Source organism: Bos mutus, chromosome 4 (assembly GCF_027580195.1).
Source record: "Bos mutus isolate GX-2022 chromosome 4, NWIPB_WYAK_1.1, whole genome shotgun sequence".
Classification (NCBI taxonomy): Eukaryota; Metazoa; Chordata; class Mammalia; order Artiodactyla; family Bovidae; genus Bos; species Bos mutus.
Window position 1 is genome coordinate 10,975,846 of NC_091620.1, and position 27,798 is coordinate 11,003,643.

General features: G+C 42.3%; 1 protein-coding gene across 8 annotated transcripts in view; it reads left to right on the top strand.

Moving 5' to 3' along the window:
- Positions 1-27,798, top strand: part of CALD1 (caldesmon 1) — a 231,591-nt gene that overhangs the window by 142,658 nt on the left and 61,135 nt on the right. The window contains exon 1 of one of the 8 annotated variants that reach the window (XM_070369041.1): positions 9,859-10,081. The exons of the other annotated variants lie outside the window; for them this stretch is intronic. Coding sequence (XP_070225142.1) covers positions 10,029-10,081 — 53 coding nt within the window. The 5' untranslated portion in view covers positions 9,859-10,028. Of the gene's footprint in view, positions 1-9,858; positions 10,082-27,798 lie in introns of those variants that run through there. 8 annotated transcript variants of the gene reach the window in all.

The window sequence follows — 27,798 nt, forward strand, 5'->3', positions numbered from 1 at the left end:
ATTACATCAGCTTTCTCTACTTTGAAACATAGTTTAGAAAACTGAATGCATATTTCAGGTCACTGGCTTTCAGATTTGACTTGACTGAATGCTCCTTTTTATATAAGTATCATCCACTTTATTTTCTTTGTTGTCTTCATGAGGTCTTAAAAAGCTTTCCAGATGGCTTTTGACTTCTAAATAAGAAAAATGAATATGTTTTTTTAAATTAAATGTTTTCATCAAAACCCCTTCCCTGTCCTGTTCTGTAAACTAATGAACAAAATGGAGCTCTATTTGTTTTTCTTGCCTTGGTCTTAATAATATTTTTATTTCATTGCTCAATAACTTCAAAGTAATATAGTGTCCTAAAGCTGAAGAGCTTCCTCCTAGTCTACTTATAACCTCTTGTCTCAAGGCATATCATAAAGACACTCAAAAATTATACAAAAGAACATTTCTAATACATTCAACACGTGTCAAATTACATTAGGTCTCCCAGATGTAAGCAAATGGAATCTAACTGCAATCTACTCTATTAGTCAGTCTGGACTACTGTAGCAGAATGCCAGAGACTGGGTGGCTTAAATAGAATTTATTTCGTGTAGTTCTGGAAGCTGGGAAGTCTAAGATCAAGCTACTGGCAGATCTGATGTCTGATGAGAGCCCTCTTCCTGATTTGCAGTTGGTTGTTTCCTTGTTGCATCTTTATACAGAAGAGAGAGACAAAAAGCAAGGCTTCTCATGTCTATTCTAGTAGACTAATCCCACTCATGAGGATACCACCTTCATGACCTAATTATCCCCCAAAGGCCCCATCCCCTAGTACCATCACATCCAGGGTTAGGATTTCAACATATGAATTTTAGGAGACACAAACATTCAGTCCACATTCCTGATGGTATCAGTAAGTCTGGAAAAAGAATGGGTTAGTAGAAGAGGTCTGCATGGGTGCCAGGTCCAGGGTTGGCACTGGGTATCTAGGAATATCCAGATAAGATAGACCTTGACTCTCAGGGTTTGTTCATTCTTGTGATGTGATAGATATTTTCTCCACTGAAGGAGATATTTCCCCACATCTCCCCTTAGTTTGGGTGAAATCTTCTTTATGGTGCTCTCCCTTCCCTTTGTTCTGACTCCATGTCATAAATCAGTCTCTGGTGAATGAGACTTCCTGACACTCTGGCGTGGGAATTGGGGGCATCCTGGTTGGGAAATAGGAGCTCCCCAGGCACTGAAGAAGGAGATCATCCATTCTATCTTAATTAACTGGCCTTAACTGGGCATTCTGATGCACACATCAGTTTCTCGTGAGTCTGTGAGCCAGTCAGTCTCTTTGAGACCTGTCCATCCTGAGAACTCTCAAGATTCAGTGGCTGGGGCAGCAGAGCGTCTAGAACTTGTACCATGAGAAACACTCTGAAAAAGACCACTCCGTGGGAGTATCTGGTAGGACCTGGTACTATCTGGCCTTCTTCATGCAGCATCTCTAGTCCATCGCTGTCCCCCTTTAACCCAGAGAGCAAATGATGAGAATTATTTCAGCATCTGCCATATGTCTGACACTATTTTAGGCTGTATCAGATGTCAAAGAGGTGTTAGGAAACATCCCTGCCAGAAAACAGGTGAGAAGAGGTATAAACACGTGAACAGTGAGTAAATAAGACTCTCGTATCCATTCATCAATTTCTATCTATAGAAATAGATATTTCTATAATACTAATTCATGTGATCTGTTAATCACAAAATAGGACAGTACCTTAAAAAGTGTCACTTATGTAATATAAATAGTAAACACTACCTCCAAAGTATCCAAAACACACAATGGGTTATTTCTCTAGCAATAGGAACAAATCGATATTTTAATCCAGGTCTGACCACCTAATAAAGAAATCAAGTTTTTTTCAGACCTTACACTGTATCTCTGGAAAAAAATCTGGATTTGATTCCAGCTCTGAAAGCCATGTGTAAATTTTATATCCAGATGCATAAAGTGGACATTCGAAAATCAATTTATGGTGTGGAAATCTTTAGATATTTGAGCAAGAGTGATACACACTGTGAATTCCGTGGCTTATGAACTACCATGCTTCCTTTGAAGATGTGACTTTTTCTCTGCACCAGAATTATATTGAGTCCCCATGATAGTTTCTTAATTTCCTTCACAGTTTAATTGTGTCTATATGCAAGAAATCTATATTCTAAAGTTATCACCAAGGGCCAAATCCAGTTTCCTACAGGCAGAGACCATATCTTTCATGTACACACTTCTTCCCTAGAATTATATAAGGTATATATTATTATTTTCTGAGACCAGAACCAGGGGTTTATAAATGTGCACTAGCAACCATTCATTCAAGAAACTGATGTTAGAACCCTACTATTTCCAAGCACTGTCTTACTGTTTTAAAAATGTGTTTCAAGCTGGAGGGTGGAGGGGAGTTGGAGGCATAATCTTTTTAAGATAGTAACTTTTCTTTCCAGGAAAAGAAAGTAGTGCAGCTAGCTAGAGCCCTCAGATTTTAAAAAGAGCTTAGAGACTAGACCTAAATAATTGCTGCAAAAGAATTTAAGCAGAAATGGAACCTCACAGCAAGTTAGCTGGAAGGGTTGAGTCACACATAACACAACTATTTCTCACATGCAAGCAAGAGTGGGCTCGAACTTTCTCATAGCTCCTCCTAAGATGATAGATTACGAAGAAATAAAGCCAAAACTAGGAAGACTTTATAGAGGTGGAGCCAGACACTGGTTCTTAAAGAATCACTGGAAATTTAAAAGGCCGTTTTAGGGAAAAGGAGAAAGAATAGCCTCATTGGGTAAAGGCAGAACACTTCAGGAGATATTGGGAAAACAGTGGCAAATGCCAATAATCTTTCCACTGAACCAAAGTCTCCTTTATGATCCATGTTAGGGTACATGGCACCAAGGATGTTCATGTGCTAGATTGCCGATGGGTACAGCTGGAGGTCACGATTTCCTAAGGGGACAAATTAGCAAGGTAATGCTGGGGTTCAATGTTTGGCCTTGAGAAGGAGAGAGTGCCCTCCTTTTAACTGAATGGTGGGGTCTTGAGCAGAGGACCTACATTTCACCGTGAAAATACAGAAGCATCAAGGCAGACTGAAATGATGTCTCACTCCCGTGCACCCATCCTGTTTTATTCTAGAACCAAATACATACTAGGGTGGCATTGATGGTGAGCCCACTGGGCCAGCCGGGAGGAGAAGAGGGGAAGAATAGTTCACAGGATTAGATCTCAAGAAAGCAGATTAGACAGACTGAGGAGGAACACTACCTCCTGAAAGGGAGAAAGGGAGAAGGTCATCCTGGGAGAACCCATGGCGCACTGAGTGACTCTGAAAGTCTTCTTTCTTTAGCTGAATGGTGAGCACACAGATGTTTATTATAGTTGCTTACTCCTTGTAGTTTGTCTAAGATTTAGAATAAAATGTAATTTTAGAAACGTACAGAAACCTTATAACCGGCACCCATATATCCTCAATCAGATCTGCCTATGGATGTCAACAAAATGACATTACTAGTGGTATAATTCTTAATGATCCCTGCTGATGCAAGACTAACTCCACCAATAACTTTTTTTAAGAAAAAGAGTCCTTCTGTTTCTAGAAGTCTGATTCATAAAACCTAACAAATGGTGCATTCACCCACCATTTGCAACCTTCTGTGGCTCCTGCCGCTGATTCCCTGCCACAGTGAGGCCCTGCCCCCACCCTCCACCACTGCCCTGGGGCTTACTTGAGACCCTCCATTTCCACGTCAAAGATGCTGTCTCACACCCTTACTACAAACTTTCAAGTTTCCAAAGTGGTCCTGCGTTTCCTTCACTCTTCTAGAATTCCAGAACGGCTGTGGTTATAGAAGTGTGTGTGTTGGGGGGCGGGGGGGCCCTTTCCTCTGCCCCTCTTTGTCACCAGGCTACCAAAACTCAGCCTAGACTCAGCAAACATCTTGTGGTTTTGGTGAGTGGTTTCCCTTTTAGACTCAGAAAACACTTTCCGCTTCCCTGAAGCCCACCTTGGTCCTCAGGGCACAAACAGGTATGGCAATAGGTCTTAGGTCAGGGGCCAATTCCAAGGCATGGGATAGCAGACAATGCGCCAAACCTCCATGTGGATCAGCTCCCTAGACCCCCTTCACCACACAGTCACACCTGCCCAGATGCATCTCAGTTCCAGTGGTGGGCATAACTGGCCCTGAGGCTGGGCCACCAGACACATCAATTATCCTCTCATTTCAACTCAATGACAGAAAAAAACAAATTAACTTGGTCAAGGCCATTATTTGCTCTTTATGAAGCTGTGTGCCCTAATTTACTTATGCAGCACATATTACAGAAGGGCTGCTCTATGCCAGACATTGTGCTAACTGGGGTGAGAGGATGGGGTATGAAGATGGGTAAGACACAGTCTTCATCCTCAAGGAGCTCACAGCCTAATAATGGGAGGTAGAAATATGTAAATATACTCGGAGTGCAGTCCAGGGCCTTGAACTCTATGCTGCTTCAAATAGATCATTAGAATTCCCAGACATTGAAATGTAGGTGTATATATGCTCTCTGAAAGAGCATGTCCTCCTTTCTTGAAATCATATTTTGTGTTTCAAGCAGGAGGGCAAGAAAAATACTATAAAGAGTAACCTGAAAGAACTGAAAAATGAGCCTCTGGAAATAGTATGAAGGACTTCGTATGAGGGTAATTAATAACAACAAAAATAGCTTAACATATAAATGTTGGAGATAGATTGACTAAACAACAAATCTGGAAAAAAAAAAAAAAGCCACCCTGGATTTAGCACAAAAATTAATGAATGATCTCTATAAGAGATGCTATTATCAACATGAAAACAATGTTAGGATGTGTTAACAGGAATGTGGCAGGCAGTGCTGGGACTTCAGCCAGCCACATTCAGCCTTGGTCAAGCCTTTATTATGTCCAATTTTGGTTTCCCGTTTGAAGAGTTGTTAAATTTCAGGCTGATATTAAAAGGATGGAAAATAGGCATTGGCATCTGGCCTAGAAAAGACGAGACTGAAGGATGACTTAATACCTGTGGCCCTAACAGAGATAAGTGGATTTCTATTTCAGGCACGGGAAGTCTAGTTCAATCACCGAATAAATTGAGCATTTAAGAGTGATTAAACACTGGGACCTTGACCATGGGATGTCACCTTAGAAGTAGAGGACTTCAGCTGTGCCACTTTCAGAATACTGTTCACTCTCCATCTTGCATTAATATTTTAGAATGCATATCTTATCTCCCTTTGGGACTGCCCTTCTTATCTTTGGAGGCCTCATGGCTCTTAACTCTATGACTTGCTGGTAATAAATATCCAAATAGTGTTAGGTAGGGGGAAGGTGCTGGAATGGAAACTATATGGCCACCATTATGAGGTAGACAAGAGAATGTAGCAGCCCAAGCTGTGTTAACAGGCCTGGAGTGAGACCAGAGAATAGTTCAGAGAATTGTCTCAGCAAAGGCCGTAAACATTCTTGTGATGGACAGGGTGCTGCACTGAAAGACTATGAGGAGGGGTAAATGATGACTTTCTAGAACAGTCCATACAGCCCTCTACCCCCTCCCCTGCCCAGCCCAACACACATTCCACAGTGGGAACTACAGACTTTAGCTAAGACATGATATGGAAGGAGAGACAAGGAAAATACTGGATGGTAGAGAGCAGAAGAAAGAAGGAAGAGTAGTCTGTAATTTCTGCAAAAGGAGATGGAAAAGGGAGAAGCATTTCACAAGAAGGTTTCTCAGGAAAATCTGTTAAAAAAGCAGTAGTCCCGGGAAAAAACAAAGCAATATCATTTAAGTGAAACATGCTCAGTACCATTCAGGGAGGGGAATGGGGAGGAGGGTGATGCCCCAGCTGTGGAAGAAAGACTCTGAGAGGCCACAGGAAAGGAGGAAAGATGTAGTTAACCCCTTCGCTCCTGTTCCTGGTTAGCGGCTGTCTAGGCAAGATCTTTTGCCTCATTCTAAGAGTGTAGTGTCTGAATTCCTTTACAAGAAAAACTTTCTTCAAGAACTTTTTGAAACATCCTCTTTAAATTACTTGAATGGTTGCCTCTCACGTGTTTAGATATCCTTAAGTTGCGTTTCTGTACAAGGTGTGTGTGTGTCTGTCTGTCTTGGGTGCCTTAGGGTAGTCCACAGGGCACTTCCCACATACCTCTCTTTTCCCTAGGGAATTGCTCCAAGGTAGAAGCTGTTCTTAAACAACCATTGCAGACCATAAAATCTGGAACAGATCATGGAGCTCCTACCTCCATGAAGTAAAGTTATTTTTAATCATATTTTATTAATAGAGGACCACCCTGTGGTGGGAGCTTATTTCTTTCTATAGCACTGACCTCCTTCAAACCTTCCCAGCCCAGAATCTCTTTGACGAAAAATGAAACAAACTCTCTAGAAATGGAGGGTGCTATCAGTAATTTCCTTGATGCTGGAAAAGATTGAAGGCCTGAGGAGAAGGGGACAACAGAGGATGTGATGGTTGGATGGCATCACCGACTCGATGGACATGAGTTTGAGCAAGCTCTGGGAGTTGGTGAAGGACAGGGAAGCCTGGCCTGCTGCAGTCCATGGGGTGACAAAGAGTTGGACACAACTGAGTGATTGAACTGAACTGATTAGTAATTCAAGAGTGACCCAGATTTTCATTTCCACTAGTAAAAGAGGCCAGAAATGTCACATGTATGAGGCCTACTCTCTTGCTGAAGGATGACTGGCCCAGCTGTTCTTAGTACCAATGAAGGATCATTACTTTGGCTCTCAGAGACACCAGTTCTGGCAGTTGGACCCTGAGTACCTGTATCTGTGCTACACAGTGAAAGCACATGTGCTTGCTGGTCTCTGCAGAAACAGACGCTGTTCACAAATTGCTTCTGGTATGTTCTTTCTGATTCCTCTCACCTTGCCTCTCCAGCCCTGGCGGCTGGACCTCAGAGGGCTACCTGGAAGCAGCTGCCTACTCCAACCCCGCTCTCGTCTTGTGAGTCTCTCATCTTCCTGCCTCTCAAATGCATCCAGTCTCCCTCTCATTGTCCTCTGTGCTCTCCCTCTTCCATACTGGAGTCTGACCGAGCCCCAGATTCATTCCTCTCTTTGCTCTTGTCATGTTAGTACCCTATTGGGTAGCAGGAGTTACGACATCCATTAGTTTTACAAACTGAAGACAGACAGCTACTTCCCAAACACATTCCATTAATTACAAGGGGCCAGCTACAAGAGTGCATGATTTCTCTCTTTCTATCTGTACAACTAGGGAAATAACTCGGTGGATATCTTTTATATAGCTGGCCATTAGTGTATTTTCAGTGCATGAGTGTCAGCATGTTAGTGGAAAATTACTAAATTCTTGCTCTCCTCTATGTGTGTGTGCATGTTTGTTGTGTGTGTGTGTGTGTATGTGGAGAAAAAAAGTCTGGCCTGGAAGAACCACTGAATTTTTTCCAGGCTAGTCGATTTTATGAATTTATTCTGATGATGCCAAAATTATACTTGCCACCTCAAAATTGGAGTGGGAGTGGGAAACAGGAAATCAGGAGGTGAAATGTATTCCCAAGGTCAGTTGAGTCCCATAAGCAAATGCATTGGTTTTCTATCTCTGCTGTAACAAAGAACCACAATCGTGGTGGCTTAAAACAGCACAAACTTACTACCTATTGTTCTAGAGGTACAGAGTCCAACACAGTTCTCTCCAGGCTAACCTCAAGGTATAGATAGACAGGGCTGCATTCCTTTCTGGAGGCTCTAGGGGCAAATCCATTTCCCTGCCTTTCCAGTTTCTAGAAGCCGCCACATTCCTGGATTCCTGGCCCCGTGCTTCTATCTTCAGTGCCAGCAAGGTCATCTCTCTGGCCACTATAGCCATATCTCCTCGTGACCTCAGCGGGAGAGGCTTATCTCATTGTAGACATTTTGTGACTAAGAGTGAGCACATCTGGATAATCCAGGATAATCTCTCCACCTCAATGCCTTTAACTTAATCACATCTGGAAAATCCCTTCTGCCGTGTAAGGTAACATATTCACAAGTTCTGGGCATTAGGACATTGGATGTCTTTGGGAGAAACATTATTCTGCCTGCCACAGCAAATCACTGAATTTTAGAGGAAAAAAATTAAATGGGAAAAATATGATAGAAAAAGGAATGGCAAAATGCCTCAATGCATGTATCTATCACAGCTTTGGAGCAATAAACTCAAACCAAGTCAGTATTTTATTAAAGCCTCTTGTGTAATCTCTAATTTTATGAGTGTCTTGTGCACTTTAAGTAGTCTATATACATTGAGTGATAACATACGTAATCAAAGGGATGTTTAAAGGTGTATATTCATTATGTGTGTGTATTTAGTCGCTCAGTAGTGTCAGAGTCTTTGCAACTCCATGGACTGCAGCCTGCCAGTCTCCTGTGTCCATGGAATTCTCCAGGCAAGAATACTGGAATGGGTTACCATTCCCTTCTCCAGAGGATCTTCCCTACCCAGGGATCTAATCCAGGTCTCCTGCATTGCAGGCAGATTCTTTACTATCTCAGCCACCAGGGAAGCCCATTCTTCATAGTATACGGAGATAATTAACTTTAAAATTCATTAAACTCTATTACTCTATAAACTATGACTTTGAGAAAAGCATAGGACTTAAGCAGAAAAACAGCCAACATTTTCTAGTTAGTAAAGTGAAGAGAGGATTTAATCTAACTAAATTAAACTTCTTTAAGTTGAGCACAAGAGTACCTGCTTTGGTTCCTCCCCGTGACATGGGATGAATTTTTGAAATACTCAGTGCTTTTGCATCCATGTTTGCAATGTGAAGCCATAGATCGCAAAGATTTTTTTTAAATCACGTGAAGGATGTGAATCAATGTGTGAAGGGGACTGTTTCTCCTGCTATATACCAAAAGAATCATCTTAACCTTACATTGTGGAGATCTGAGTCGTTCAACTGATTTAACAGAAAGCCAGTCCCATCAGTATCTTGGTGCCCCAGCAGCAATCTGTTCATTGCTTGTTAGAGATGAAGAAACACATTCACAACTCAGGCCTACACGGAGTGTCATCTCCAGATAGAATCAACACCACCCCCTCCACAGGGGCTGGAATCTGGCTGCTTTCCAAGCTCTTGCTGACCAGGCTCCCTTGCCTGGCCTGGCTGATGAGATCATCCCACCAAGTGCCACGGGGGCAGACCAGGCCCGCTGTTGCAACATGTTCCTTCCTCAGGCTGTTGCCTTCACTTCACCAAATGCCCTGTATAACACAGCATATCTCTGATCCACTGGCTCTCTTCCCTTTGCCTTTGTATGCATTTTTATATCATGCATCTTCCCCTGAATAAAAGGGATAATAGAGGTTTCTCAGATTTGATTTCTCAGTGGGAATTGTTTGCTTTGGAAGCCACCTACACCAATTCTAATTGAGAACAGAGCTCAGAAGGAGGGCCTGAGAACTGCACCCGGATGAACTTTTTGGTGGGCTGATTTCCGTTGATTTCTTTAGCATTGGATTGTGTATGTGAGTGATTCCAGGGTCGACTGTTTTACAAAAGCCTGGGCACGTGGATCAATCAGTGTCTTTTTCTTTAACTAGTTCTCTACCTTAGAAGGATTCTTTGTAATTGATCATATAAAGTGTTCATCATGAAAGCTACTGGGGATCCTGGGCCTCGCTGTCCAGTCATAAACATTGTGGAAATCACGAAGCAATCTGGGCCCTTTACAACCTACGTCTAAACATGATGAGCCTCTATTAGAGAGATTACAGTAAAAAATAACAATCAGCTCTCTGATGATCCTGTGCGGAGGGAAAGGGTGGGGAGGAGTAGATTTGGCAAAGGACAAGCCCAGACTTTCGTCACAGGGACAGACCAAAGTGTTAACACAAAGGGAGAACCCGGGAGCATCCCGCACACTGCATTTCAGCCCAGATAACATGGCACTTCCGCGGGCCGGGTCCACGCCCTGACCGCCGGAGGGTCTCAGCACCTCTGCGCCCGCCCGCCGCCCTTCCAGCTGCAGACATGCTCGCGGGATCCGGATCTCAGGGAAGACGCAGCCTGGCCGCGCTCTCCCAGTGAGTGCTCGCTTCACCTCTTCGGGGGTTTCTTCTTCTTTCTTATAAAGGAATTGCTGTTTTTAAAATGCTTTTTAATTGTGGGAGTGGGAGGAGAGAGGAGAAGCCAGGAGGCAAAGGAAGGCAGTGAGTATGTAAGTTTCAGACCCGTATGGAACTTTTTTGGTCTCAACTTGGTGGTGGTTCTGATTGGTTTTCCTCGGTTCCATTTTTTGGGGTGGTTCGTAGACCATTTGCGGGGGGTTGATACCTAGGCACTGAGTTTTCTTATTCCAAATACCGATCCACAAAGCATCGGGTTTCTAAAGATCTGCTGTTAATTTAGACCTGAGCCCTCTGCTCGGAATGATCCATCTGCAGGGCTCAGAGACTTTGGCTAAAGCACACATTGCCCAATCCTTAGAGTCAACAGCCCAAAGCCCTTAATACACTGACCATCTGACTGTGACAGAACAAGACCCAGAGCACATGCTATTGATCAGAGAATTGTTCAGATAACAGGCTCCAAAGTTTAGGATCCTGGAATCTTAGAATGTTCAAGCTAGAGGGGCCCCTAGGGCTGTTTGCTGAATCCTATAGACTGAGAAACTGGAACCCCAAGGGGCAACTCCTCTCACCCAAAGCCAGACAGCAGTCAATAGCGGGGAAGCCAGTGTCTTTGTACTTGCAGGCAAGGGCCCTTTTCGCGCTGGCGTTTATGAGGTTTGGAAAACTCTCTGGGTCTTGGGAAAAGGTACCGCACAAGAGTAAGAACACCAGATGGCCTTTCAGTAAATCTGTCCCGTTTTTGAAAGTTTTGGCGTCGATTCAGCATGACAATTGTTGTTCCAGTCGCTCCAGCATCTGTGTAACAGTTCATCAAATAAACAGGAACTCAACAGGGTCCTAAAAAACGAGACCCACGTCCACTGCATTGGCAGATCCCTTGGATAACCAGTTTCTTTGCGTGTAATCACTCAAGTGTGAGAGCGAAAAGGGGTGTCAGAGGTTATCTGTATGGCTATCAGACTGGTTGGGTTTTTTTTTTTTTTTTAGCAAATTTACTGTTAAGAGGAATTCTGTTACATAAAGGAGATGTTCTGATCAAATGGGTGGTTTTGGATCTAGAGCTTCTCTTCACCGCTGTAGTCCCCATTGCTCATCACCCCCACTCCCCATCCTTCTCTACCCCACCCCACTCTACCCACTCCACCAAAACTTCCTTGGAATCCTAGGTGTCCGTGGAATTTGAGAAACCCTCCAATTGTGTTCAATGGCTCAATTTCCAATGAGGAAACTGAGGCACATGGGGTAAAGGGCTGGCCCCGTATTCACAGCTGATCAACAACAGAGCCTGGAATGCAGGGCAAAGAGCCCAATCTGGGGGGTGGGTGTGTGTGTGTGTGTGTGTGTGTGTGTCAGTGTGAATTCCTGGTCCTGACTCTTCCCGCTTTATCATGCCCTTGCTTCTATCAGTTTACTTTCTCCATATCTCTCTCACTCTTATCTACTCATCTGTCATTACCTGAATTTCAGCAGTTACTGCCCCCTCCCCCCCCACACACACCTGGACAGTTCTAATTGCCTCCTATCTGGTTCCAGCTTCAGTCTCTGTCCCCTTTCTGACCGTGTCCCCTCCGGCCCTCCCACCCCTCACCCTTGAAGATAGAGCTCACTGTCCTCCACGTGGCATTCAAGGTTCTCCACAATCTGCCTTTTGTATCCCTTCCCATTCTGACTGCCCCCTGCTCTGGCCAAATCAGATTACTCACTGGTCCCCAGATTCATTACATAAAAGCCACCTCCATTCCTTGGCTCACCCTATATCTTATGTGGAGAACACTCTATAAGCCTCAGTTTCCCCTCCGAAATGGAGGAATTGAACAAGATTGGGGCTTCTCAAGTGTTCTATGGAGACCAAGGGTTCCAAGGAAGTTTTGGAGTGGGTAGGGTGCGGTGGGATAGGGAAAAGACAAGGGAGTATGGTGGGAGGTAGAGGCAATGGAGAGACGGGGTGTGATTGGAGAGTACAGTAGGGATGAGCGGCTCTATCTCATGTGCTTCTGACTCCATTCCTGTCCTTCAGGGCCCTCGTCAAACGCTCCCTTTCTCCACAAGGCTTCCTCCGCTCCTCTTTTGTCTCCACACCACTAACCTTTGTTGTCCATCCTTCTATTATTAGCTTTAAACTACAGATAGTGGTGAGCATGCCTGTCCTCTTGCAATAAATGGTAATTCACTTGAGGGTAGGAACTATTTTGACTCTTTGGACCTTCAGCTTCCAGCATGGTGCCAATCAATGATCAAAAAATATTCTTTAACTTTCCCATTATTGGATAAATCAAACTCAGTTCATCTAAGTTTACACTTTTCATCGGAGTCATTTGAACACACCAGAGCTTCTGGACCTTCTGCTTGGGAAGAAGTTTTAAGTTAAATGCCAAAACAGATGCCCAACGAAACGATTTCTAAATTGCTTTGCATTTGCATCAGATAATTTCTCTCAGTTTCATCACCTACGGAGCAAGATTGGAAGTATTTCTTTTATGAGGTACATTAAGATTCCTAAATGCCGAGACCTACCCAGGGTCATGTTATTCTCAGGGGCAGTTGTGAATGGTTTTTCAGTTCTTTCTAGTTTTCAAGGTGCTGTTTAATTTGTTCCTGGTACGATTATTGAGAGATTCTGTCACCCGCGGTCTGATATTTTCACCACTTACTTTCTCATTTTCCCAAAGCCCAGGTGAAATCTTCTTGAGTCAAGATATGGGGTTTCCTGTAGATAGCCATGCTTCGGTCACCTTTTGTAACAAACGTAGAAGGGTATATAAATTTTTAAACCATGATACCAAAGAAACGTAGGAAATTTTTTAGTTCATGCCACCGTTTTCTGAAGAAACTAAGTTAAAAACATGACAGGGAAATAAGCGTATCCGGGTCTAGTGGTTCCACTCACTACTCACAGTAGCCAAGACTATCAGGAAACCCCGTTTGTTACAACTGTGTTCAAGGAAAAAGTCAACAGTCTGGGCAGAGGAACATTCAGGCGTCTCCTCTCTTACCAAGTAAAGGGCATGTACATTTTGTGACTTTTGATTTGTATACCAAACTGGCCATTTTTGTTCACTTTGGAGTTCAAAGTTTGGCTTTAAATGGTTGACTTCACTGGACCTCTTATCTGGTTAAGGGTAAAATTACCACTTTCTGTTAGTAGATAAAAAATAAGAAAGAATGGCAGAGAAACGGGCAGTTACTCTTTGCCAGCATTGGGCACTCTGTGAACGATATTGCTGAATTTCTGCTGGAATGGTGACTGTACCAAATCTTTATGGAAATGGTCTCGATTTTCTTCATGTGTCTTCCTAGCCACCTGGCCACAAGAGCACTGACTGGGTGCCTGGTGGCAACAGGCCTTTCTTTCCCCCCTGGTTGATGCAATTTGCATTGCTCACTTCTCTTTCCCTCTTCTTACCTTTAACCTATTTCTATCCTTGACATGAGCGCTCACTTCCTACTGATTCTCACACCCCCTCCCCAGTTCCCCCAAAATGGCTTTGCAGAGGCCAGGCTAGCTGAGGCCAGAGGAATGGGGGCTGGGGAGGTGTTCCTCTGCCATCTGGAGGCTAATATGCCTCTGGCATTCCCAACTGGACCAGTGAGGATGCCCTTTTCCCCTGTAGAAATGCAGTTTCAATTCTCAGTACTAGCTTCAGATATATCCTGGGTTTTAAAAGGTGGTTGTGGGCTGGCCCGAGATCCCAACTGCCATGTATAATAATGTTTGAAGTTCCAAAAACCAATTTGCAAATTAAGGTTTTGGAAACAAGCTTTTCATAAATGTAGGACTGCCTGAATTCATTTCCAAGCCTAATTGAGTTTTTAAGAGGAGCCTTTAAAAATCTGTAAACCTCACTCATTTCCATGTATTCATTCAACAAATATTCATTGAGGGTTTCCTGTGCCAGTTAGTGCTGCTGGGACTAGGCACTAAGAACATAAAAAAGAACAAAGCACAGGCTCTGGCTTCAAGATTATCTAGTCTTTTGACCTCCCGCCCACTGCAGGAATGCTCCTCTGTTCTCATCCCACACCCACCTCCCAGCAGACACACATCCCCCGGTCCATCAGGGGGCTGCCGTCAGAACGGACAGACACCTGACCAGCGCTGGCTGTGTTTCCCTGTTTTCTCTTTCCCTCTGACCCTCTGAAAGGAATACTAGTTTCTATTATACTTGAGTATAAACTTAAATACAATAAATTTATTTTGTGACTCAGTATGTCAGTGACTCAATGGACATGAGTTTAAGCAAATTCTGGGAGATGGTGGAGGACAGGGAAGCCTGGGCTGGTGCATGCCATGGGGTCGCAAAGTCAGACACGACTGAACTGACTAAGTACACAGGCACCACATATATATACCCATATATCTATTCGAAACAAATGTTTCACAAAATAATGCTCACTCTTGCTATGTACAGTGCCCTCTGATATTTTCTTTTTTCAAGTTGTACTATTGATTTTTTTCACTTTTATTAAAGTATGACTGACAGATAAGATTATTATACATCCACAAGATTCTCCAGGCAAGAATACTGGAGTGGATTGCCATGCCCTTCTCCAGGTCAATTATTAAAGTCTAATTGACAAATAAGCTTATAGTATATTTAAAATGTACTATATGATGATCTATAGATCTATGTATTGTAAAAGAAGTCCCATAGTTAATTAACATATTCATCACCTATCATATTTAGCTTTCTTTCCTTTTCTAGTGAGAACACTTAAGTTCTACTCTTTTAGCATATTTCAGTTGACAACAATGTATTATTAACTGTAGTCACTATGTTATCCATTGGATCGTTAAGACTTTATTCACCTTATCACTATAAGTTTATAGCCTTTTACCAGCCTCTCCCCATTTCCCCTAGCCTCCAGCCCTTGGCAATCAGTATTCTCGTTTAAATTTTTTATTCAAGTTCCACATGTAAGTGATAGGATGCAGTATTCGTGTTTCTCTGTCTGGCTTATCTCAGCGCAATGCTGTCCGTATTCATTCATGTTGTTGCAAATGGCAGAATTTCCTTCTTTTAAAAAAATAAGTTTTGTTGGCCTATGGTTGATTTACAGTGTTGTGTTAGTTTCAGGTGTCCTTTTTAAAGGCTGATAGGATTCCACATTACTGTGTACATATGTATATATTACAATATTGCGTATTATATATATTTACATACACATGTATATGGATCTCCATTCATCCATTGATGAACACGTAGGTTGTTTCCATACCTTGGCTATTGTGAGCAATGCTGCAGTAACATGAAAATACAGATATTTCCAATATAGTGATATAGTTTTTTGCCCTCTGATATTTTCTTTAGTCTATATTTCATTAAAAAATGCTAGTCATAACCTACTAAGTAGCCCCTGACCCTGATAGCTGCCTGTTTCAGAGATCAGCCTAGATACTTAAAGAGAGGCTTTTCAAGTGGGAATCAGAGGGTCTTGATTCTGGTCTAACTCCTTCAGCAATAAGCCCTGTGATCTCCAGGAAGCCACTTCATCTTGCTACAATGCAGCTGTAAGATAGAAATGCTCGTGTCTGCTCAGTGTAACTTGCAGGGTGGTAAGACCATCCAGTACAGTGATGTGTGTCAAAGTATATGGAAAAAAACTAAGTACTAAACAAATGCAAGTTATTATTAAATAGCCTTATTTTTCCCAATTAAAATTTAATATCAGAGGAACAACTTGGGGAGACCATTTGTTCTTTATAGAGTTGTGGAAAGATCCTTGCATGGGCTATAATATTATGCAACTTCACAAATGAAAATCTCAGAGTGACATTTGTTTGGGATGTTGTAACTAGGTTTGTATTTAAGAAGCTCAGCCAGGTCATCCTCTTTTCTCTGCCCTTAAATCCTTTTTCCGGTTGTAAAATCAAGGAAGCTACTAGGTGGTCGGTGGATTTTTACTTCTGAGCCAATTTGTGAAGGAGTGTGCTTTGCCTGATAGTATCTGCTCTGGCCCACTGCATTGATAAATGCTCATTTCCACTGCTATTAAGACTGCTTTTTATTAAAAACAACTGACATTAAATAAAAGTAATGAGTAAAGGAGATAGCTTTATTAAGAACGGTTTAAAACAATAAATTTCTAAAGAAAATATGGTACTTTTCTCACTGACCATTCACTTTTTTTTTATAACCTTTATTGTAAACCTCATCTCATGCAGACATTGATTAGAATGCTTCTTACATCTTGATATTGCTATTTAGGCCCTGGTATTTTAGGCTGGTATTTTCTATGCTAATGAATTCCTATTGAAGGTCTAACCCACACTAGACAGGCTCTTCCAGGCTAGCTCTGTCTTTTCTTTCCATGACTTCTTTCTGATAGTTACAAGGAATAAGCACTCACCTTTTCTAGAACTCAATTCTGTAAGTCACTATGCCTTACTCTTTATATGCAACAGAGATAATACGTGCTTAGTTACTCAGTCGTGTCCGATTCTTTGTGACCCCATGGACTGTAGCCTGCCAGGTTCCTCTGTCCATGGGGATTCTCCAGGCAAGAATACTGGAGTGGGTTGCCATGCGATTCTCCAGGGGATCTTCCCAACCCAGGTATTGAACCCAGGCCTCCCGTGTTGCAGACAGATTTTTTACCAACTGAGGCACCAGGAAGAGATAAAATAACAATATAATAAAGTAAGGACTATACTCACCCCAAGATAATTAGCCACTTTTGCTCCTTGAAGAGTGAAAACATTCTTGCACAGATCAGCGATACCCCACCAAAGGCCACAGTTCATAATTATCTTGCATAGTTTCCAGAGAAGGGTACATGAAATATAAAAAATTTAAGGAATTTTTTCAACCTAACTTTAATATGGTTTCATGATATTTATAGCTTTTGTGTAATTCCTATAGCTTCTTAATGAATTAATATGATATGTCTAAGAATTGAATTGAAAATAATGGTGTTCACACAACTTTTTAATAAGAGTAAATTTAAGGTCCACGGTGGCCAGTGTATACTGAACTTTTGAAGCAGAAGAGATGGCTTTAAAGAGGAGCTGGTCACTCACCTCTGCTATTTCTTAGGTAGTCTTTCCAGAGTGAAACAGCCCTGCTGGCTGGGAAAAAGGTCTCCGTACTCTTTCAGACCCAGCTTTCAAAGCGCTAAATGGGCACATTATTGGCAGGTGAAAACTAGAACCTGACTCCCACATCTGTTTGGACTTTGATCTTTGATAAGTGTGTGATTAAGCAGGTCTGTTAATTTCAGTGGGCCTATGTTTCTTCATATGTGGGGTGGAGCAGGTGGGGGGAAAGAAAGGTTTAGTATCTGTCTTGCAGGTTTAGTGAAAATCAAAGGAATTAGTTATGTGAAGGTGTATAAACCACAGCAGATAATCAATCAGTGTTAAATTATCCATCTTCCTCTCCCGTAAGAGCTCTTCTTTTCCTACAGACCCTAGAAGAGAAATGGCTTGATATCTTACACCAACAAAGCTACTGGGGTGTAAGATGCTGGGGCAAAAGCCGGGTGAATTCAGTTTGTGGTTGACATGTGTTCAAAAAATCCATCTATTTTTAAAAAATCAGAGGAGCTCCTCATCTCAGATTTTAGTTGTTCCATGTACTTCCTACTTAAAAACTATAACCCATACTGCAATACTTTGGAGAACTCTTAAAGTTAAAAGAAACTTGCTAAAAATAGGCTTTGGGGGCAAAATATAAAATTGCTACTTTCCAAAACTGGCCTAAACCAGACACATTGTGAAGGAGGACATAGTAAGAAGTAGGGATTTGTTTGCCAAAAACTTTGATGCCACCAATCTCTAAGTAAGCTTGATAGAGAAGGAGAGTATAAATTAAGAATATTAACTTTGAAAAAGTGCAGATAAAGTTAGAGCTGGACTCAAATCCTAGTTGCATCATTTTATTAACTATGTGCCCTTGAGCTGATTACCTAATCTCACTGAGTTTTTTCAGTTTATTTGTCTATAAAATGAGGAAAAGATATGTAAAGTGGTTAGCATGGTGCCTGGCACTTAGCTCAAAAAGATGTGTGTGGGGTGATAGACAGTGATAATTACTGGCATTAACTGGATGCCTAAGGGAATGAGTCTGAGGTAGCTTCCTGGTACAGTAAGCCCCCTACACATGAATCTTCAAGTAGTGAACTTTCAGAGATGCGAACATGCATTCCGTCAACATCAGGCATGCGTGAAATTGCAGCTTGCCCTCCGTCTCCTTGGCAGTCCTTCAGCTCTACCATCTCCCACCTCCACTTCCTCCTCCACTCAGTAACTCTTCTTGCCTGTTCACTCAATGCCAGCCTCTATGTATTAGCTTACTACTATACTTTTCAAGGTAATGTTCTGCAGGATTAAAAATGTTTTTTTTTTTTTTTGTTTTTTTTTTTTATGTATTATGTATGTGAAAAGTATACTATTACAGTACAGTACTGTATAGCCAATTGTGATAGTTGGGTACTTAGGCTAACTTTGTTGGACTTACAAATGCCCTCTCGGAACAGAACCTGTTCATATGTAGTGAACTTACTGTATTCACAGACCTGTGAATGACTGTGATGAGTTGTATTAGTTTCCTAGGGTCACATAACAGTACCACGAACTAGGTGGCATAGAACCACAGAAACTCATTGTCTCTCACAGTTTTAGAGGCTAGAAGCCTGATGTCAAGGTGTCTGCAGGACTATGCGCCCCCTGAATCCTATAGGGGAAGATTCTTCCTTGCCTTTTCTGGGTGCTGGTGGCCCCAGCTGGGCCTTGGTTTGTGGCAGGATAGCTCCAATTTTTCCGTTACTTCTCATGACATTCTCCCTATTTCTCTTCACATCATCTTCCCGCTGTCTGTCTCTGTGTCTGAATTTCTCCTTTTTATAAGAACTCCAATCATTGTGGATTGGAGTTCACCCTAATGACCTCATCTTAACTTGATTACATCTTAATTCCAAATAAAGTCGTGTCCTGAGGTACTGGAGGCTAGGACTTCAATGCATTTTTGGAGACAACACAATTAGACCCCACATAATTATGTGGGTACACAGAGTCCCTAGAATTAAATGCAACAAACCTGGGCCTTACCTCTACATTTTAAAGTTTGCTGAGGTCTCCACAAATTGAGCAAACCTTCTGTATCCTGGAGATACCTTATGTGGAAGTGGTATTCTGATGTGAGTTTGCTGAGTAGTAGATATTTCTGGAGGGATTCCCAGGTGGCACAGTGGGTAAAGAATCCACCTGCAGCGCAGGAGAAGCGGGTTCAGTCCCGGTGTTAGGAAGATCCTCTGGAGGAGGGCATGGCAACCCACTCCAGTGTTCTTGCCTGGAGAATCCCATGGACAGAGGAGCCTGGTGGGCTGCAGTCCATAGGGTCATATAGCATTGGACATGACTGAAGCAACTTAGCAGGCACGCACACAGGTACTTCCTGATCACTAAAGGACAAAAGCTCCTTAGGCTCAAGCATTATGGGGCTTTCCTTTTAACCTCAGTGAGTGAAGGGCACCCAAGAAGTATGTACGTATAGCATAGTCTCTTCTCACCCCAAGGGAAACAGCCTTGAAGTCATAAATTGAACCATGCCAGGCCTGTACGGGTTAGCATCATGGGAAAGATTTACTTTCCACTTATTCTCCCTCCCTTGTATACATTTTTAAACTTCTGACCTTAATTAAACATTCAGTTTGACCCAGGGAAGCATTATAAGTCTGTCTCTCTCAGATCTGAAGACTTGCAGGCTGGAAGGGAGATGCTGTAAAACATTCCCTCCATCCAGGAGCTTAAGAAGGCTAGTTTTATGAGTCCACCTAGAGCTACAGGTAAATCTCAAACCAAGACCCTCAGACACCAGAGGAGCAAAAGGAACACAGCAAAGGTGAGAACTGAGCATATGAGGAAATAAAATTATAAGTTACAATGGAAGGCAACTTCATGAATTAGATGGGCTACTAATTCAATGTAATGAACCACACACCAAAATAAACAGTAGAAGGTGCTTGTAATTGCTGAGAGAAATTAACAAAGTAGAACCATGTTGTTGTTCAGTCGCTAAGTAGTGTCCAACTCTTTGCAACCCCCATGGGCTGAAACACATCAGGCTCCTCTGTCCTCCACTATCTCCTGGAGTTTGCTTAAATTCATGTCCATTGAGTTGGTGATGCCATCTAACCATCTCATCCTCTGTTGTCCCCTTCTCCTTTTGCATTCAGTCTTTCACAGCATCAGGGTCTTTTCCAGTGAGTAGGCTCTTTGCATCGGGTGGCCAAAGTATTGGAGCTTCAGCAGAAACATTCGATCCTTAAACTGAGTACTGTCTTAGTTTCCTCGGGCTGCCTTAACAAAGCACTACATACTTTAAACCAACATACTACATACATTAAACCAACAGGCAGGGTTGTTCCCTTCGGAGGGCCATGAGGGGGAGTCTGTGCCAGGCCTCTCTCCTAGCTTCTCTTGGTCTCCTGGTCATCTTTGACTGTCCTTGGCATGTAGATATATCACTCCAGTCCTCTGCCTTCCTCTGACATTCTCTCTGTTTCTTCACATAGTCTACCTGCCATGCATGTCTCTTTCTGTGTCCAATTTTCTTCCTTTTTATAAGGACTCCAGTCCTGTTGGATGAGGGCGCACCTTATGACCATCATGACTTGATTACCTCCGTAAAGGCCGTATTTCCAAATAAGATCACCTTCTGAGGTTCTGGGGGTTAGGTCACCAACCAATCATTTTTTTTTTTTCATAATTTTATTATTTATTTATTTATTTTTGGCTGTGCTGGGTCTTTGTTGCTGCCAGGCTTTCTCTAGTTGTGGCAAACAGGGGGCTACCCTCTAGTTGAGGTGCATAGACTTCTCATTGTGGTGGCTTCTCTTGTCAAGGAGCACGGGCTCTAGGTGCTCAAACTTCAGTAGTTACAGCACGTGGGCTCAGTAGTTGTGGATCTTCGGCTCTACAGACTCAGCAGTTGTGGTGCACGGGCTTAGTTGCTCCAAGGCATGTGGGATCTTCTCCAAGACATGTTCTATCCCTCCCAGATCAGGGATAGAACCTGTATCTCCTGCATTGACAGGTGAATTCTTTACCACTGAGCCACTAGGAAGCCCCCAACCTGTCATTTTTAGAGAGGACACGCTTAAACCCATTACAGGTTCTGAGAGATTTAAAATACTTTAACATGACATTGCATAGTTTAATTCATAAGCAGTAAGTGGGATAACTTTCTAGTACAATTAAAATGCCAGCTGACTGAAGGATATGGGGGCAGTGTCAGGCCATCTGTTTAAAGCCATTCCAATGACACTCAGAACCAACCTCTATGTGTAGAGTTCTGAACCATCAGTTCCCCACTAAGTTTGGGTGTTAAGCCAGCCCCAAAGAATAATAGAAAAGGGGATTATCCTCTTCTACTGGCATGCATGTGTTTTCTGGAATGGGAAGATAAAGCTGTCTGATGATAAATTTTACATTTTAACGACAAGTGACACGGGGACTAAGAGAGAGACAGAGAAAATGAGAGATAAAAGGCATTCCACTTATTGCACATTTTTAGCCCCTACTTTTTCTCTCCACACTCCACCCCTCAAAAAAAAAAAAAAAAATACAGAGACAAGGTAGTCAACAGAGAAAGAATAAAGGAATACCAACAAAAGAATATTTCCCTACATTTGTTCTGCATTTCTAAGCTTTCTCTGGTGTTAATATTCTCAGTGAAAAGGAGTTTAAGATCCTTGAGTAGAAAAATCTACCTGCCCAGTTCTCCCCTTCATGCTGGGAAACAGCAGCATGCCCTGGAAGACATAAGCACAGAACCTATTTTCTATATGATAATGAAGAGGAGGAAGAGAAGGATGGTAAAAATAATAGTAATAATAATAATAGTTAGCACTCATACAGTACTTAGAATGTGCCAAGCCCTATGCTAGTACATTACAAATATGAGTTTATTTAATTCTTCAACAGCAGGACGCGTTGAGTGCCATTATCTCCATTTTCAGTCATTTCAGTCACTCAGTCGTGTCTGACTTTGGCAACCCTATGGACTGCAGCACACCAGGCTTCCCTGTCCATCACTAACCCCCAGAGCTTGCTCAAACTCATGTCCATTTTACAGATGAGGAAAATGAGGCCAAAGAGGTTGATTCACTAGCCCTCTTCCTCCCTGTGTGGGTGTGTAATGCCTGGCTTCTGCCTCCTGGCTGACTCCCGGCGGCTCCCTCCTTTCTCCAGCTAACACGGATGTTATTCCAGGCCTGTACTTTCACAGCTCTAACCTCTGGTCTTTGAGTGGGAGAATCTGGCAGCAATTGTAATATGACATCAGATCCTGCTTGATGAGCAAGCTTCTCCTCCTGGTGGAGCAGGGCTGGATGGGGTGAGACGAGTGGTCTGGTGAGGGTCTTTGATCTTTCATGACTCTTTAACCTTAAACAACCCACCCAGGGGACTACAGATTGCTTTAAGGGCCCTACAAAGAGGCAGTGAGTGTACCTTTCCCCCATGATGGGAGAGCTGTACCATTAATAATCATGTGGCTTTCTTATGCTATTTAAAAGAAAATAAACTCTTTGAGTAATTTTGACCTTTTCCATATCTTAACTTCTCAGTCCTGCCCTGTCAAAGAACTGAGACCTGAAACGAAAGAGACAAGCTATGTCATAGTTGTGCAAAGAGCCCAGACTTTGGGGTCGGCCAGACATGCAAGCTAAGATCCTACAGGTATAAGCCTGGGCAAGTGACTTGACGTCTCTGGGCCAGGTTTGTTCCTCTCGTCTGTACATGGGATCTGTTGTGTGTGTTCAGTGCTGGTGTAAGGGTTAGATGAGGTGCATCCTGTGCATTGCCTGACACCTGGTCAGTACAGGCAGGTCTCACTTTACTGAGCTTCACAGATACTGTGTTTTTTTACAAATTGAAGGTTTATGTCAATGCTGCATTGAGCAAGTCTATTGATGCCATTTAATCAGCAGCATTTGCTCTCTTTGTGTCTCTGTGTCACACTTTGGTGATTCTTGCAATATTTTGAACTTTTTCATTGTCACGGTATTTGTTATGGAGATCTGTGATCAGTGATCTTTGGTATTGGCGTTGTTGTTCAGTTGTTAAATCATGTCCGACTCTTTGCGACCTCATAGACCGCAGCATGCCAGTCTCCACCATTCTCCCCTATCTGCCAGAGTTTGCTCAAATTCATATCCATTGAGTTGGTGATGCTATCTAACCATTACATCCTCTGCCGCCCCCTTCTCCTTTTGCCTTCAAACTTTCCCAGCATCAGGGTCTTTTCCAACGAGTCAACTCTTCTCATCTTTAATATTACTATCATAATTTTTGGTATTTTTAGCAATAAGGTATTTTTAATTAAGGTATATAAATTGTTTTTTAGACATAGTGCTATTGCACACTTAATATACTGCAATATAACATAACATAACTTTTACGTGCCCTGGGAAACCACAGAATTTGTGTGACTAGCTTTATTGTGATATTTGCTTTATTGCCGTGGTCTGGAACTGAAACTGCAGTATCGCTGAGGTTTTCCTGTACTGTACAAATGGGAGTTATATATCACCATTGAATAAGCCCCCTCATTTTTTTTAAACAATTTGTTTTTAAAAAATTGTTTGCTTCATTCATTCAAAGTCAAGGTTGGCTGGTCTTATACATTCCTTTTTTTTTATCACCAATGTTATTATTTCAAATGGATAATGGCTATTGTGTTTGGATCATTAGCCTTAGAAATATTGAACTTAAAACTTTAACACGGTGTAAAATTTAGTGGAATGAGTTGTTGGCTACAGCACCCAGATGGCAAGGTGACTCCTGGAGCCACCTCCAGTCTCCTGGTGGAGGGAGGGGGGGGCGTAAGCACTTTTTAAAAAAAAGTCCCTAGGGGAGCTTGACGGAGAAGGCAGTGGCACCCCACTCCAGTACTCTTGCCTGGAAAATCCCATGGATGGAGGAGCCTGGTAGGCTGCAGTCCATGGGATCTCTAAGAGTCAGACACGACTGAGCGACTTCACTTTCACTTTTCACTTTCACGCATTGGAGAAGGAAATGGCAACCCACTCCAGTGTTCTTGCCTGGAGAATCCCAGGGATGGGGGAGCTTGGTGGGCTGCCGTCTATGGGGTCGCACAGAGTCAGACATGACTGAAGCGACTTAGCAGCAGCAGCAGCAGCAGGGGAGCTTGAGGACTTAAAATCTCTGTGGTAGGCTTCAGAGCTCCATCTGAGCAGAACACCACAATTCTATGACATCATTGAGATGGAAGAGAGCATCAGTCAGAATAGTTCAAAATTACGATGATGTCCTGACTCTGAACATAAGTCCCTCATCTTCTCTGAGCCTATTTCCTCAGTGGCGAAACAAGGATGATAGCAGCGTCTGCCCCACTATTGAGAGCGTGTACGTGCTGAAAGTGTTTTATAAACTCTAGTTAAAGTTAGAATTGTGTGGATGGATCTGAGTTTCTGAGTTGGCTCTGAAAACAGCTCAGCCACTAAACAGGATGGGATTGACAAGACAGCCCTGCTGACACAGATCATAACAGGGCAGCATCTCATTTTGACTTGGAAGCTGTTCCCAGTTGTACTAAAGTCCTAGAAAAAAAAAAAAAAAAGCCTGGTTTAAGTGGTGGAACACTGTGAAAAAAGGAAGAAAGTGTTTAGCTAGGACAAGAGTCAGAGCGTAGCCAGGTGAGAAGTAGAAAGACAGAAGGAGTCAGGGTTTTTATTTTGCTTCAGGTTCAAAACCGAAGATGCAAATGACACCTCTAGGTTTGGGTATATGCTTTAAAACTGGGACAGGCCATCTAAGCCTAGCCCTTCTTTAGGTTAAGACCAGGTACTCACCGATTATACATATTCAACTCCCTGGAAGCATTCAACTTAAAATTTCTTGCCTGCATTTCTAAGTTTCAAAAACACCCTTCAAAAAAAAAAAACAAAAACTGCATTTAAAAAATATTAAGATTGTGTTTTTTTGGTTTGGCTTTAAAAAAATTTTTTTTTTTTTAAAATCCAAAACCATAATTGTGGCCTACCAGGATGGATTCTCCTCCCATACAGAGAGGATTTAATTTTTCCAGTCCCCTCCCTCGGTGCCTGTTACCCTCTGCTCATTTTTGATGAACTGCACATGTTGTAGAAGCCACTCCTGGGCCTCAGACACGAGCAGTCTCCCTCGCCACTGCCAGTGTCCTAATAAGGGAATGAACAAGCTCCTATTGGTGAGCTAAGAGGAGTCAGGCGGTGGATGATATTTTTGCTGATTGAGGAGGATAAGGTGTGGTTTGGCAGGTACCTCGTTGGTTTGGCTGGCTCCCGAACTAGTTTTTTTTTTTTTTCTCTTTTGGAGTTCAAATTCTGTCAAACAGGCACTCAGAATTGTTTTCTTGCTTAAAGCTGAGCTGAGCTTCAAGAGTATCATCTTGACACAGATCATCCACGACGGGGGAAAAGATAGGAATCTGGAGTGAGATGAAGTTTTCATCCTGAATGGAGGTTGAGGGGCTGCCACCAGAAGGAAGGTGGCATCAGACTCAGTCAAATTTGGTCATGGAAAGAACATGCAATAGACCACTCATCATACTTAACCAGTGTTTCATAGGTTTACAAGTTTTATCTGCACAAAAATATTACATAACATTCACTTGCTGCCAGCAAATATTGATATACCCTAATTTTAAAAAATAAACAAGAATATCTAGGATCATAAGGACAAGTGTCCCCATCTATTTCCACTCTGATCTCAAACTACTTGCCCACTACTCCTGTCTCCACTCTTGTTTTTTGAATGACTCTCCGTTGCCGTTTAACGTGGCTGCATCTGGCCAGAACTGTTCCTCAGTCACTCATTATGAATCAGTATTTCTCAACCTAGAACCACTTGGGGAGCTTTAATGCCTGGATCGTAACCCACAGTGGGTCTGATTTAATTGGTTTGGGGCACAGCCTGGGCAGAAAGATGTTTAAAAGCTCCCCCAGGTGATTCTAATGTGCACCCAAGGTTGAGAACTGCTGCTCTGAATGCATCCTCTGTTGTATTGTCCAAGGTCCTGGATGGCAGGGCCAGCGTCTCTCTCTTTCTGATGTTTTGAAACCTCTTTAAAAGAGAATACAACATGTATATGAAACGAGTTAGACAGGTTTCTTCTCAGGTTGGTAAGTTCAGTTCAGTTGTTTTAAACCTAACAATAGAGACTTGTGCTTTCAACCCAAATCAACTTCTAGACATATGGGTATCATTTGAACTTTACTTTCCATGCATGCAAAGGAGTGAAATTCTCTGCCAACTAGTCAAAAAACAGTGATTCCATTTTAAAGGTGTAAGTAATGATGTTATATTTTAATGTTTTCTCTGTGTTTATACAAGCTATTCATCTCTTGATATTTAATTTAGTTAATAAATGCTTCTTTATTTGACTTTTCTTCTAATATTAACCAAACTTCATATCCTGAAACTATGAACTTGGTATCTCTAGCAAGGATAGTATGATATGACTGAGAAATTTTTAACAACTATTTTTAAGCGATCCATCTTTGAAAACAAGAGGATCTGAGAGTGTAGAACCACCATAGAGAGAAGTTTTGAATTTTGGAAAAGTCATGATCAATCAGATGTCCAGAATAACTTATTACTCTCAACTTCTTCACTGGAAATTTCATTATCAAAGAAAAAGGTCATTTAGAAATTCAGGAGAATAGCCTACACTCTAATTTATATGGACTATAGATTAGAAAACCATCACCTAAAAATTGACTTACAAGTTAGAAACATGGATGGGATTACTTAGGGCAGCAAGTATGTTGAATAAGACTAGAGCTGAGGAAGACATAGAGGAAACTGCAAAATATTTCATAAATGATAGGCACAGTATTTCACATAGGAAAATACGGTCAACAGTGTCAAAGACCTCTGTGAGCTCATTTAAAATGGGGTCTGGAAAGGGCCACTGGACGCTGTGTTCCAAAGTGTAGCCCTAGAGAGCACAATTCAGCAGTACAGTGTCATTGGGGATTATGGCTACTAATGCCTGGATCAAAAATAGTCAACCTAGTGTTCAGAGACATTTAATTGTTGTTGTTGTTCAGTTGCTCAGTCACGTCCAACTCTTTGTGACCCCATGGACTGCATCTTGCCAGGCTTCTCTGTCCTTCACCATCTCCCGGAGCTTGCTCAAACTCATGTCCATTGAGTCGTATCCTCTGTCATCCCCTTCTTCTGCCTTCAATCTTTCCCAGAATCAGGGTCTTTTCCAATCAGTCAGTTCTTCCTATCAGGTGGCCAAAGTATTGGAGCTTCAGCTCCAGCATCAGTCCTTCTAATGAATATTCAGAGTTGATTTTCTTTAGGATTGACTGGTTTGATCTTGCAGTCCAAGGGACTCTCAAGAGTCTTCTCCAACACCACAGTTTGAAAGCATCAATTCTTGAGTGTTTAATAACCAAATTGAAATGTTCCTTTTTTGTTTGTTTGTTTATTTTGATCAGTTGGACAAGTGGGTAAGATGTCTGGAAAGTGTCAGTTGCTCAGTCGTGTCCGACTCTTTGCAGCCCCATGGACTGCAGCCCACCAGGCTCCTCTGTCCATGAGATTTTCCAGGCAAGAATACTGGAATAGGTAGCCATTCCCTTCTCCAGGGGATCTTCCCAACCCAGGGATTGAACCCTGGTATCCTGCATTGTAGGAAGATTCTTTACTGTCT